We start from the raw sequence: 13622 nt of genomic DNA on the forward strand, positions 1-13622 counted from the left end.
GTGGACCAAGCAATTCCTCCCCCCACCTTACATCTGCTACAATACATTTCAGTTGGACCTTTTGCAGCAATTCCTAGAAAGGGGTGTGCCCGCACAACTATGGTCCTGAAAATAAATATACTTTTTCTTTCCAGTTTTGAGACTTGCTTTGAGGTAGACCCTCATAGCCAAAGTTCCTCCTGCCTTTTGAAAATAAAAGTTATTTGAATTGATATTAAATATATTCTAAGAATATGATCACCCATGATTGAGCGAACCGTGGTTCAGTCTCATTTTTGAGGGTTTGCTGTACCTGGTGAACCACAAACTAATCATTTGACTTTGTATAAATGATTTGGATGAAATGTTGGTGGTTATTTCCAGTGTCTGTTATGTAAACACAGATATGGGTTTTACTTCTTAGGTTTTAAATTCACGAGAAAATTTTGTTCAGTATTTTGTAGCCAAAAGAGATGAGGGCAAAACAGTAAGTCCATGGCTTCAATGCTATAAAAAGCAATGTGTGATCATTCTAGGTGTTATGGCAATGCCACTGTCTTAGTTTTGTCAAATGTAAATATGGTTATGATTTCGGATACCAACTCAGCTATGACCATTCCCTAGAGAATTCATTAGTTAGCAGTGAAAAATTTCACTCTTACCAATGTACAGGGTAATTCTGCCTCATTTTTCACAGGTGCCAGCGTTGCTTTTTTATGGGAAAATACCTGAATGGCACATATTCCCGACCCTTACATCCAGTAACATATGGATAAGTGGGTACTGGCTCCGTAGTTTTTCTGGTCTCCTATGCAATCATGCCTTGCTCTACTGTCTAGAGCACAATACTCATAGCTAGGATTCTTGGAAGACAAAGGATGCTGCTGGTATTTCTGTGCCACTGGTGATTCATGTGGCTGTTTCCTGGTTTCAGGCTTGGTTTTGGGAATGAGATCTAATTCTCCGCTGGCATTAACAATTTGACTAAGAGCTTGTTACAGATAGGAAATGCTGGCTGGTGAAAATGTTGTATAAATGTGGTTCTCCCACTAGTATGCAAGTCGACATTCTTTCAGCTCCTGTCTTTGTGGTTCTGGTGAGGGATAGAGGCACAGGACTAGGGAATAGCCTTCTCAATTGGGGTATAGATTTGGGGATGTTTGGCACATCGATGGCAGAAGAGTTATTGGTACAAAGAAGGTTACAGAAGCAAAAAGACTACAAAGAATTGATAGCGGCTTAGGGCGATTCTGATAGTAGGTGTACTCTGAAAGAGAAGGTAACTCTAGAAGCTCGCAATAAATGCTGCTTCCTTCTACTGCTCTTCAGAGTAACATGATATTTTCCCCGATAGGCTCTGGAATTACGTTATCACTAACGGTTGGTATGGGGTATAACAAGTACAGTCGATAGTTCCACCTTTTTCTCCACTCCTTGATGACAACAGACTACTGGACAGGTTGAAAAAACCTTTGGGTTCCTTGAATCCATCATTCATCTCAAGATGCAGTTTGCCCCTTGCTGGAGACATGGAGCCTGGGTTGTAGGACTTGCAGGCCATGCTTTAGGTTCTCATTCAGGGTTGAAGGAAAATGTGGCCCAGTAATAATGCTGCTTCCCACGTCAGCAGGAAGGAAGTCTTCACTCAGGTCTGTTCCCAGGTTAGCACTCCATGGTGCTTCCTGCTGCTGGTTTGAAGGCTTTGCAGCTGGCTGTTCCAGGCTTGTTTCTGTTACAACATCAGGACGAGAGGTTAGTTAGAGGCCAGCTTCTACATGCACCTTGTCTTGGCAGCTGGCTCCATGCAGGTCCCTCCTTCAGGGCAAGAAGCTTTAATTCTTTGCATGCAGGTGAAGAGCCAGACCCAGGGCCCAGCAAGGTTCCAGCAGCCTTCTGGAGTGCTTCGAGCCTGTGTGACCACAGCTATACTTCAATGATATTGATAGATGGTGATTTCTTCTGTATGAGAGAGAGAGAGAGAGAGAGAAAGAGAGATTTATGCTAATACATAGTGCAGTAGTAACTGATCTTCCTCTAAACTTCCATTTTCTATTCCCTTTCTGTTCATTTGATTGCTTTGATTTTGTTCCTCTGTTGTGCTCAACAAGAAAAGAGTTATAAATGAAGAGAGTCTGTCAAATAAAACGATGAAAATGAAAAGAAGGACCAGGGGAGACATGATAGCAATGTTCCAGTATCTCAGGGGCTGCCACAAAGAAGAAGGAGTCAACCTATTCTCCAAAGCACCTGAGGGTAGAACAAGAAGCAATGGGTGGAAACTAAACAAGGAGAGAAGTAACTTAGAACTAAGGAGAAATTTCCTGACAGTTAGAACAATTAACCAGTGGAGCAGCTTGCCTCCAGAAGTTGTAAATGCCCCAACACTGGAAGTTTTTAAGCAAAGGTTGGATAATCATTTGTCTGAAGCAGTGTAGGGTTTCCTGCCTAAGCAAGGCGGTTGGACTAGAAGACCTCCAAGGTCCCTTCCAACTTGTTGTTGTTGTTATTTTATTCACAAAAAACAGTAATACACAACAAACAAGGTTTATATGTTGGATTTCACGTCACATATTATTATTATTGTTGTTGTTGTTATTATTATTATTATTATGGGTCAAAACAATCTAAACGCTTATTGCTGGATAGCAGGAGTCCTTGGATTACAATGGCAATCATAACCCAAGAATTTCCATCACTAAGTGATGCGGTCATAAACTTCAGTGACACAGGACCTCATTGCTTAGTGACAGCAATCCTGGAAGTTCTGGTTGCCATCATAACCTCAGTTTGCTAAAGTGGGAAAAGGTGGTCGAAGGGGTGCCATGGATAGACATTATGAATCATGGTCGGAGAGGGGGGAGATGCTAAAGCTGGACACTGCGAAGCATGGGTGTGCTTGGCAGGGGCTTTTGGTAGGTGCATCTGAACATTGGCGGGCTAGGGGAGGCTGCAGCCAGGCCCTACAGATACAGGTTGGCAAGCAGAGAATCCTGGGGATTTTGTACTCCATAGTGGGTGTCCTTGGAAGAAAAAGTGGTGGGAGTGACTTATAGGAGCAATATGACCTTCCCTGCTGGCTTCCCCATTGACTTTAGGTGTGAAAAACTGACAGGAAAGGATTCATAGGGTGATCATGTGACTGTAACTTACTGCAATGTTGTGCCTGGGCCATGTGCATGCTATTACTAAAAGCAAGTTGAGATATGGAATGTTCCGCTCGCAACAAAATACCTTATTCCACCAGACTTGAAATACTGCAATTAGACAATTTACAACTATGTCACCTCTGATCTGATCTAACTGTAGTTCATAAAAACATACACCAAAATGTCTTTCCTGTTAATGACTACTTCACCTTCAACCGCAGCAATACACGAGCATGTAATAGACTCAAAGTAAATGTGAACCACTCTAAACTCGACTGCAGAAAATACGACTTCAGCAATAGAGTGATCAGTGTCTGGAATGTACTACCTGACTGTGCTTTCTTACCCAAACCCCAAAAACTTTAACCTTAGATGCCTGACTTCAAAAGGCAAAGCACAACAGTGCTTCCTGCTGCTGTATTTGAAACACAAATCCTAAAGTCATGAAATAGAGCCTGATAATATTGGGTTACTACATGTAGCCCAATTACTTGCAAGTAATAGAAAGATGGAGTGACTTTGTTCCCTTCATTTCTTAGGTGATGTCCACTTCTGTTCAATATATTGCCATGATGGTATTCTAACAGCTCTGAGAACATATTATTATTTATTATCATTATTATATTCTTTAAAATTGCAGGTACAAATTTGCAGCTGATCTTGAATTGACATAGAAATGGGTGAGATGGGTTAAGTAAAAAGCTGTACAAATTTAATTGACAATAAATGTTAATCTTTAAAGCTTTATACATCTTTCAGCTGTGGCGAGGGGGGCGTTTGCCCAGGTTCGCCTGGTGCACCAGTTGCGGCCGGAACTCATTGCTCACAGTCACTCATGCCCTCATCACCTCAAGGTTCGACTACTGTAATGCTCTCTACATGGGGCTACCTTTGAAAAGTGTTCGGAAACTTCAGATCGTGCAGAATGCAGCTGCGAGAGCAGTCATGGGCTTACCTAGGTATGCCCATGTTTCACCATCACTCCGCAGTCTGCATTGGCTGCCGATCAATTTCCGGTCACAATTCAAAGTGTTGGTTATGACCTTTAAAGCCCTTCATGGCACTGGACCAGAATATCTCCGAGACCGCCTCCTGCCGCACAAATCCCAGCGACCGATTAGGTCCCACAGAGTGGGCCTTCTCCGGGTCCCGTCAACTAAACAATGTCGGTTGGCGGGCCCCAGGGGAAGAGCCTTCTCTGTGGCGGCACCGACTCTCTGGAACCAACTCCCCCCGGAGATTAGAACTGCCCCTACTCTTCCTGCCTTCCGTAAACTCCTTAAAACCCACCTTTGCCGTCAGGCATGGGGGAATTGAAACACCTCCCCCGGGCATGTTCAATTTATACATGGTATGCTTGTGTGTGTGTCTGTTAGTATATGGGGTTCTTTTAAATCTTTAAATATTTTAAAGTTATTTGGATTATTTATGATTTGTTCTATCTTGTTGTGAGCCGCCCCGAGTCTTCGGAGAGGGGCGGCATACAAATCTAAATAATAAATAAATAAATAAATAAATAAAATAAATTAGGTTCATATTGCATCCAAAGTGGGGGAAAAGCTGCATTATAGTTTTAAGTGAGGATTGAGAATGTGGTACATAATAATTGTAGTAAAGAAGGATGCTGGTACCTCTGGCAAAGCCTTTCACCTTGTGATACAGGTCCTCTTCATAGTCCAATGTGCTTGTGAACCTCTCCCAGCCAGTTTCAGCCCATCTGAAATGAAATCAGTCTTGTACCCTTCACTCACCCCTCCTTTGCCCACTAACAGTATTTACCTTGCTACGTAGTAGTCCCCCTGTGGGTCGCTCTGGAGTGCTATGTTCTGAGGAAGGCTTGGTCTTCTCTTTATTATTGTTGGAATCGTTGTCCTTAATGATGTCATATTGCTTGCAGAAAAGTGCAATCACAGCTGAGGAAGGAAGGCAGGAGGGAGAGAAAGAAGGAAGGAAAGGAAAGGAAAGGAGGGAGGGAGGAAGGACATGTAAACTTAAATTCTAGATGTGCTTTTTCATTTAAAATATTTTAGGGTCTCTCTGGTTCCAGAGCTGGGATTCAGCAGGTTCTGAACTGCTGAAGTTCTGGAGAACCGGTAATGGAAATTTTGAGTAGTTCAGAGAGTGGAGATTTTACAGTATCTTTCCACTGTCATGCCCACCAAGCCAAACCCACCAAGCCATGCCCATAGAACCGGTACTAAATTTTTTTGGAATCCCACTGTCTGGTTCTTTCTCTCTGTCTCTGTCTCTGTCTCTGTCTGTCTGTCTGTCTGTCTGTCTGTCTGTCTGTCTCACTCACTCACTCACTCACTCACTCACTCACTCACTCACTCACTCATACAGACACACCACATACCTCCATTTTGGAGTTCTTTCTTTCTTTCTTCATTCATTCATTCATTCATTCATTCATTCATTCATTCAGTCCAATGCACAATGAGGGTTTTAGTGGGTATTTTTATTTTTATTTTTTTTATTTTATTAATAGAGTTGAAAGGGACCGTTAGGTCATCGAGTCCAACCCCCTGCCTGAGCAGGAAACCCTACAGCACCCCAGCCAAATGGAAGTCCAATCTCCTCTTGAAGGTGTCCAGAGTTGGGGAGTTCACCACCTCCCCTGGCAGGCAGTTCCATTGGTTGATCGCTCTGACCGTCAGGAAGTTCTTCCTTATTTCCAGGTTGAATCTCTCCTTGGTATATATATATATACACACACATAGTAAAATACATGATGAAGGTTATAGAGGAGATACTCATTCTTCCATCCCCAAATGTTTCTGTGTGTCTATGATTTGTTAAGAATGCCTGGAGAGGGGATCAACGATGCAGTCATGTACTGACGAGGGGGAAATGTTAGCCAAGTAGTGGCTGGACTCATGAACTACATTGGATTATAATTTTAACCCTGGTTTATTAACATTCAAACCCAATGTGTCCCAACTACAATGTCCAGGTTCTACAGATGTTCAAAGCCAATATTAAAAAGGGCTTAGTGCGATGTGGAAAGACATCTACAGGGACACTTCCGTCTGTCTCAGGTGAGGAATTTGAAATGGTGAAAATGTAGAGCAGTGATGGCGAACCTTTTTTTCCTTAGGTGTTGAAAGAGTGTGGGTGTGTGCTATCGCATCTGCATGAATGCCCACACCCATTATTCAATGCCTGGGGAGGGCAAAAACAGCTCCCCCACCCCAGAAGCCCTCTGCAGGCCAGAAACAGCCTGTTTCCCAACTTCCCTTGGACCCAGTAGGCTCGTGTTTTGCCTGCCTTGGGCTCCAAAGAGCCAGGGTAGGGTAAAAATGCCCATTCCCCCAGAGGCGCTCTGGAAACCAAAAACGCCCTCGCAAAGCCTCTGTGCAAGCCAAAAATCAGCTGGCTGGCACACACATGCATGTTGAAGCTAAGCTAGGGCAATGGCTTGCGTGCCAGCAGATATGGCTCTGCGTACCACCTGTGGCACCTGTGCCATAGGTTCGCCATAACTGATGTAGAGGTTAGCGATTGTGATTTTAAATACTTTAAAACATCCTCTAATAATAATTTAGAAATGGGTCACAGGGAAACAAACCATGGCTCTGCATGATATCCCAATCTTCATCCCCTGTTTTATATAGAGTCAAACTAGTCTTTCAAGGGGCAAGTACCCAGGGGTGGTTTCTGGTTTTCTTCACTGCCGATTCACACCTTGATGTGCTGCATGGGGGTGTGAGTGTTGCGTACTTCATGTGTGCGCACATGCATAGTGTTAGAAAACCAACTCCTGGGTGCGCAGAAGCAAAAAACAAGATGGCACTGCCTGTGGTGCTGCCAAGAGAGATGGTTCAGGAGCATGGCAGGCCTGGGTCACTGCTGGTTCCAGTGACCCAGTCCGCCAAGTTACTACTGGATCTATAGCAGTGTTTTCCAACCTTGGCAACATGGAGATATTTGGACTTCAACTCCCAGAATTCCTCAGCCAGCATTTGCTGGCTGGGGGATTCTGGGAGTTGAAGTCCAAATATTTGCTGGCTGGGGGATTCTGGGAGTTGAAGTCCAAATATCTCCAAGTTGCCAAGGTTGGGAAACACTGATCTATAGAACCAGCCCGAACTGGGAGGAGCTTACCTCTGCAACTCCTACCCTCAAAACAGTGCTGTAGAGCACTGCACACCAAGACAACTAGACACAAGAACAGTTTTTCCCCAAATGCCATCACTCTGCTAAACAAATAATTCCCTCACCACTGTCAAACTATTCACTAAGCCTGCATTACCATTACTACTACTCTTCTCATCATTCCTATCACCCATCTCCTCCTTCTTATGACTCTATGACTGTAACTTGTTGCTTGTATCCTTACGATTTATATTAATTGTTGATTGTTTATATTAAAGTACAGTATTGATTGTTTCCTGATTGCTTATTTGTACCCTATGACAATCCTTAGGTATTGTATCTCATGATTCTTGACAAAGGTATCTTTTCTTGTACGTACACTGAGAGCATATGCACCAAAAACAAATTCCTTGTGTGTCCTTGGCAAATAAAGAGTTCTATTCTATTCTATTCTATTCTAATCCATTCCATTCCATTCCATGAACAGTCAATTGGCTAATGGTTGTAAGCAAAGGTTTATCTGTACTATATTTCTGTTTGGACAAGGAAAAAATATCTGGGTTTGGATTAATTTAGAAATGTTTGTTTAATCTTACACTTGCAGAGTTTACAACTAAAAAAAAGCATATATTGCTTTCATTTCCATTCTGGCTTCAGTTCTTTTTATAATAAATATTAACACCTCCGGAAATTAAGTGACGTATGAACTGACCATTCCTAAACGGAATGCTGTAGAGACCGATCACAGCTGAAAGGCCCCCTTTCCTTTAAATGGTCAGAAAAATAGAAGCTGGTTTTTTTCCCTAAGCGGGGGCTTCCACAACAATATCCAATCATCCTCTCCCCATTAACATTGGTTTGATCACAGTGAACCACTATTTCCTTTCAAAATGCAAATATAATAATTCGACATAAAAATAACATTTGCAATGTTTAGTAAAAGTCAGAAAAACATGAAATAATGTTTGATCATGCCAGGTAAAATCATTGTTCATAAACAGACAATTTATATATAAGAACGGCTAATATAAATAAGGGCAAAAATATGAAAAAATCCGTACAAGACCACAAACTCGAGAGAAAAGAAAAAACATGTTCTTCAATAAGGATCTGACAGTTTGGGGAAGAATTGAGCAACGAAGGGAAAAACAAAAGAAAGACGGAGATGCTTCAGGAATTCAAATTACTTAATTTTGCAAACTAAGTACATGAATAAGCAGTAATCTAAAAACGTTGTGGAAAAATACTCCTAGGGGGGAAAAAAACATGCACTGAAGCAGTGTAATCAGCCTGGAAAACCATTCCTTATCAACTGTATCAATGTTCTTATTCTCATTACTGAATTTATCCATTTTTGTTTGGATTTTGCACAATATATTAAACCACAAATTAACTGAGCAGATTTGTCTTGTGCCTCTAAGCCTCTCATTCTTCCTCCCTCCCTCCCTCTCTCTCACACACAATTATCCACTGTTATATGACATGGAATTAAATTACAAAAGAGCTGGAATTTGTATAGAGCATAATAACGAAAACTCATTATTTAACAGACAATCAGCTACTCCTTTTTGTTGTCTGAACTTTCATAATGGGTTTTATATTTCTAGGTTTAGCATCTAAATTGGTCAAATGCATCTAATAGTGGCGATAATTTTTCTTAGTGTGTTAAGCCTTTGGATGCCTTTGTTGCAAAGTTTCCATGGTATGTTACAGATTTTAAATGTGGCCATGACTATCTGATTGGCCAGAACTCAAAGTAACGATAAATGTGGAATGTTGGCAGGTTGCACAAAATTCAGGAGGTATCCAATGTTGATGCAGTTAGTCTTCAACTTACAGACATTCACTTGTAGCCATTTGAAACTACAATGGCAATTAAAAAAAGTTATGTATGTCTGTTTTTCACACAACAGTTGCAGCACCCCTATGGTCACATGATCAAAATTTGGACGCTTAGCAATTAGCATGCATTAATGATCGTTGCAATGGTCTGGGGTCATGTGGTCCCATTTTGCAATCTTCTGACAAAAGTCTGGGAATTTCAGAATCACTTAAGCATGTTTGTTAACAACTGCAGCAATTCACTTAACAACTGTCGCAAGAAAGGTCATAAAATGGGACAAAGCTTACTTAGCAAGTGTCTTGCTTAGCAACAGAGATTTTGGGCTCAATTTTGGTCGTAATTTAAGGTCTACATGTACCAAACATCAAATACTGTGAAATATACTTTTGCAAACATTTGCCATTAGTAATGTGTAGAAGACATTTTGTCTGCTCCAATAGTCATGGAGCAAAGTAATAGCCAATCCTAAAGACATATTTTAGAAAAGCAACTTTAGACTGTGCAGAGATGGATATGATGACAAGAAGGCTGAATGACCAAGAAGAATCTGAATTTTATACTATTTGGAATAAAGTTTATAAGTGGATAGATAAAAATAAAAATAAAAAATTAAATGTTATGAGAAATGTATGAATATATTAAAATGACTTTATAATTTTTCTTTCTTATTAACTTAATTTTATGTTACTAGAATGTTTAAACAAAATTCTTCTTTTCACCTAGATTAATATGTTGACTTAATGAATTAAGAATATATTCTTTTTCTGTATTAAAAATTAACTTCTAAGACGAGGGGGGCAATTGTAACCCCTACTATGTGTTTAAATGTTTGTACGTTTGTGTGTGTTTTTTAATGAAAATTAATAAAGTTTTATGAAAAATAAAAAAGAAAAGCAACTTTTTTGTGCACGCCAACTAAACACTTGACTTCCAGCCACAATGCTGCCTAAATCCAGAGACCGCAAGAGAACTCACCTGCCCACATTAGCAGCACAACCACAATTATAATAATCTCCCCGGTCTGCAGCTGTCGCTCTTTGTCCAGCCCTTCCATTGTGATGTCTCCTGTAGAAACAGAAGGCCGGAACTTGGCAATTCATGTTACAAAGTAAGACGAGAATCCTTCAACACTTCCAACATGATTGCTTTATTTCACATATAGAGCAGGTTGAGTGACAGGGAGCTAAGAAAGACCATCTTTCACCAACTACCCTTTGGCTTGTAAGAATGATGGATATGCAACCGGGGACCGATGAGGAGGACATTGCAAGGTAGCCAATGGAGGGGAGGGAGCTGACATTGCTGGGCTTTTGTTTCTCATTGGCATGAGCTGGATGCTGGTGAAGAGAATCCAATGCAGAGATTGGCCTTCTCGAAGCCACGTGGCCAACTTTAGCAAATGTCGGCCTTCTCCAGGTCCCCTCAACTAGACAATGTCGCTTGGCGGGGCCTTCACTGTGGGGGCTCCAACCCTCTGGAATCAGCTCCCCCCAGAGATTCGTACTGCCCCCACCCTCCTTGCCTTCCGTAAGAACTTGAAAACCCATCTAGGCCGCCAGGCTTGGGGTGACTAGACCGTAGCTTCTGGCCAATGAGTGCGAAGTATGCTTGTTGAAAGAGAATGAATGGATTTTAATGTTCCAGGGGTTTTAGAGTAGTTAATTATATTAATTGGATTTCAGACTTGATATTGTATTCTGTTTTATGTTGTGAGCTGCCCCAAGTCCTCGGGGAGGGGCAGCATACAAATCCAATAAATAGACAGTCAGTCAGTTAGTTAGTTAGTTAGTTAGTTAGTTAGTTAGTTAGTTAGTTAGTTAGTTAGATAGATGATAGACAGAAAGATAGATAGATAGATAGATGATAGATAGATAGATAGATAGATAGATAGATAGATAGATAGATAGATGATAGGTAGGTAGATAGATAGATAGATAGATGATAGATAGAGAGATAGACAGAAAGATAGATAGATGATAGATGATAGATAGATAGATAGATAGATGATAGATAGATAGATGATAGATAGATAGATAGATGATAGATAGATGATAGATAGATAGATAGATAGATAGATGATAGATAAATAGAAAGAAAGATAGATAGATAGATGATAGATAGATAGATAGATATATAGATAGATAGAAAGAAAGAAAGAAAGATAGATAGATAGATGATAGATAGAGAGATAGACAGAAAGATAGATAGATGATAGATGATAGATGATAGATAGATAGATAGATAGATAGATGATAGATAGATAGATGATAGATAGATAGATAGATAGATGATAGATAGATGATAGATAGATAGATAGATAGATGATAGATAGATAGATGATAGATAGATAGATAGATGATAGATAGATGATAGATAGATAGATAGATAGATGATAGATAAATAGAAAGAAAGATAGATAGATAGATAGATAGATGATAGATAGATAGATAGATATATAGATAGATAGAAAGAAAGAAAGAAAGATAGATAGATAGATAGATGATAGATAGATAGATAGTTAATGATTGACATAAAAAAGCTAATCAAGTTGAAACAGGCAGAAAAAGGAGAAGACAACGTAGAAAGCAGGCAGACGGGATCAAAGAAATTACTCAAACATCCTTGGAAAAGATAGGAGGCATTGCTGGGACTAAGTTTGGATACGACAGACAGCTGTTTGTAACGAGTAAAGCCTGGGCGGGTGACACCCAACCAATTAACAAAAGGCTCTTGCTTACCTTGGTTTGAGCTGTTGGATGGAAGCCGGTCGCTTTGCTTTAACGTGCGAAAATGGACTCTCTTGCTAGCCTGACTCTCTCCGTGGAGGCCAATGCTCTGGACCTGGATGATGTAGTCGGCATCCTCTGCCAGATCCCAGAGCACACAGGCCCTGTTTGTGGTGTTCACCTCCCGGATGAATCGTTGCATTTGCCCATCTTGTCGCTGCCAGAACCAGGAAGGTTGTTAAAAGCTGGAGGCCAGCCAGGCTGTGGGAGAAGCCCTCAGGCTCACCTTGCCTACTTCCGCCAGGCGGCTTAAGGAGAGTTACGTCTAAGGCAGTGTTTCCCATCCTTGGCAACTTGAAGCTATCTGGACTTCAACTCCCAGAATTCCCCAGCCAGCGAATGCTGGCTGGGGAATTCTGGGAGTTGAAGTCCAGATAGCTTCAAGTTGCCAAGGTTGGGAAACACTGCCCTAAGGGACGGTTTAGTCCTATTCTGGGAGGGAGGCATCTGAACAGAATAGCCCTTAGAGGGGTTAGAAATGGGGGGGTCCTGGCTGGGTGTGATGCTACCTGGTCCCCTGAGGAAGGACAGGCTTTCTTCTGGGAGTGCCTCCACGCAAGCTCACCTGCTGTGAAATAGCATAGCCGATTATGATGTCTCCTTCTGGCACATCCCAGGAGACGGTGGCCGAGTTTGCCTTGAGCTGGGTAACAGTCACGTTGACAGGCGATGGGGGCCGATCTATGGAATGCAAGAAAGTTATCGGTAGAGAACCCTTACCGGCTGCTCTCCTCCGTTGCTGATAAGCAAACTGCTTTACAGCCCTCTCTAAGGACTTTACGGAGCCGGCATATTGCCCCCAAACAATCTGGGTCCTGGTTTTATTCACCTTGGAAGGATGGAAGGTTGAGTCAACCTTTTGGGGGGCAGGAGTATTTTTTGTTATTTTATTTTTACAATAAAAACATACATAAGTAAAAACACATCCTCTATGCCTAACATTATTTATACAGTATATGAAATTTTCTAATCTAATGAAAAAAGAAAACTTTCAGGAGCATCTCCACTTAGTTTTAAAATTTAAACAATCATATCCCCATCTTTCCAAAATCTAGGCTCATTAATTAAAAAAACCAATTAGCTACAAAAATCAAAATTACCAATGTCTATCTATCTATCCTTATGGCATTTTCTTATCGCCCAGAACAAAAGCTCCAGTGCACCCAGCAGGTCAAATTAAAATTTATCTATTCAAAGTAATATCCAACATAAACTACCTTAGATCTGTGTTCTATTATTATCTAAGGCAGATAGGATTCCCTTGAGTACCATTTGTTGGGGGTCAGGGGAAAGGGAAGGTCTTGCCTTCTCTTTCTGCTCAAGATCCCCATGGACAATTGGTGGGCCACTGCGTGACACAGAATGCTGGACTCGATGGGCTTTGGCCTGATTCAGCATGGCTCTTCTTATGTTCTTATGTTCTAATACTGCCACCATTAACTCAACTTTGAGCCTGGTGAGATTCGAACAGCCAAATTGCAGGTAACTGGCAGTCCGCAGAAGTAGCCTGCAGTACTGCATCTAACCATTGCGCCACCATGGCTCGATGTAGCTTCAGAATGCTGCAGTTTCTAGATTTGCACAATCATAACGTCATGGTGGGTGGGTTTGCACAACACAATAAACTACAAAACAGCCTAGCCAAGGCTAACACTAGCCAACTTTAGCAAGAGGTGCAAACACAGCCTGCTTGAACAGATCCAGAGGTATGGCCCAGCCTCATTGTTCTTTAAGGAAAGTTTGTAAAGATCCCACCCATCTGGCTACTCTCAA

General features: G+C 41.4%; 1 protein-coding gene across 1 annotated transcript; it reads right to left on the bottom strand.

Moving 5' to 3' along the window:
• Window positions 1–1902: 1902 nt before the first annotated feature.
• Window positions 1903–13389, bottom strand: FNDC4 (fibronectin type III domain containing 4). The gene is made up of 6 exons (XM_070729825.1): window positions 13296–13389; window positions 12415–12530; window positions 11802–12006; window positions 10039–10128; window positions 4905–5038; window positions 1903–1938 (listed from the first exon to the last, which is right to left on the bottom strand). Exons 1-6 carry the CDS (start codon window positions 13387–13389, stop codon window positions 1903–1905), a joined length of 675 nt encoding a protein of 224 aa, XP_070585926.1.
• Window positions 13390–13622: the final 233 nt, after the last annotated feature.

Source organism: Erythrolamprus reginae, chromosome 1, assembly GCF_031021105.1.
Source record: "Erythrolamprus reginae isolate rEryReg1 chromosome 1, rEryReg1.hap1, whole genome shotgun sequence".
Lineage (NCBI taxonomy): Eukaryota > Metazoa > Chordata > Lepidosauria > Squamata > Dipsadidae > Erythrolamprus > Erythrolamprus reginae.

Excerpts from the sequence above, each read along its gene's own strand:
- FNDC4 (XM_070729825.1), bottom strand. The coding sequence starts at position 13,389 with ATGGTGGCGCAATGGTTAGATGCAGTACTGCAGGCTACTTCTGCGGAC. Across the intron at positions 12,007-12,414 it reads GCTATGCTATTTCACAGCAG|CGACAAGATGGGCAAATGCA; the intron begins GTGAGCTTGCGT and ends TGGTTCTGGCAG. Across the intron at positions 1,939-4,904 it reads GGGGACTACTACGTAGCAAG|AAGAAATCACCATCTATCAA; the intron begins GTAAATACTGTT and ends TCTCTCATACAG.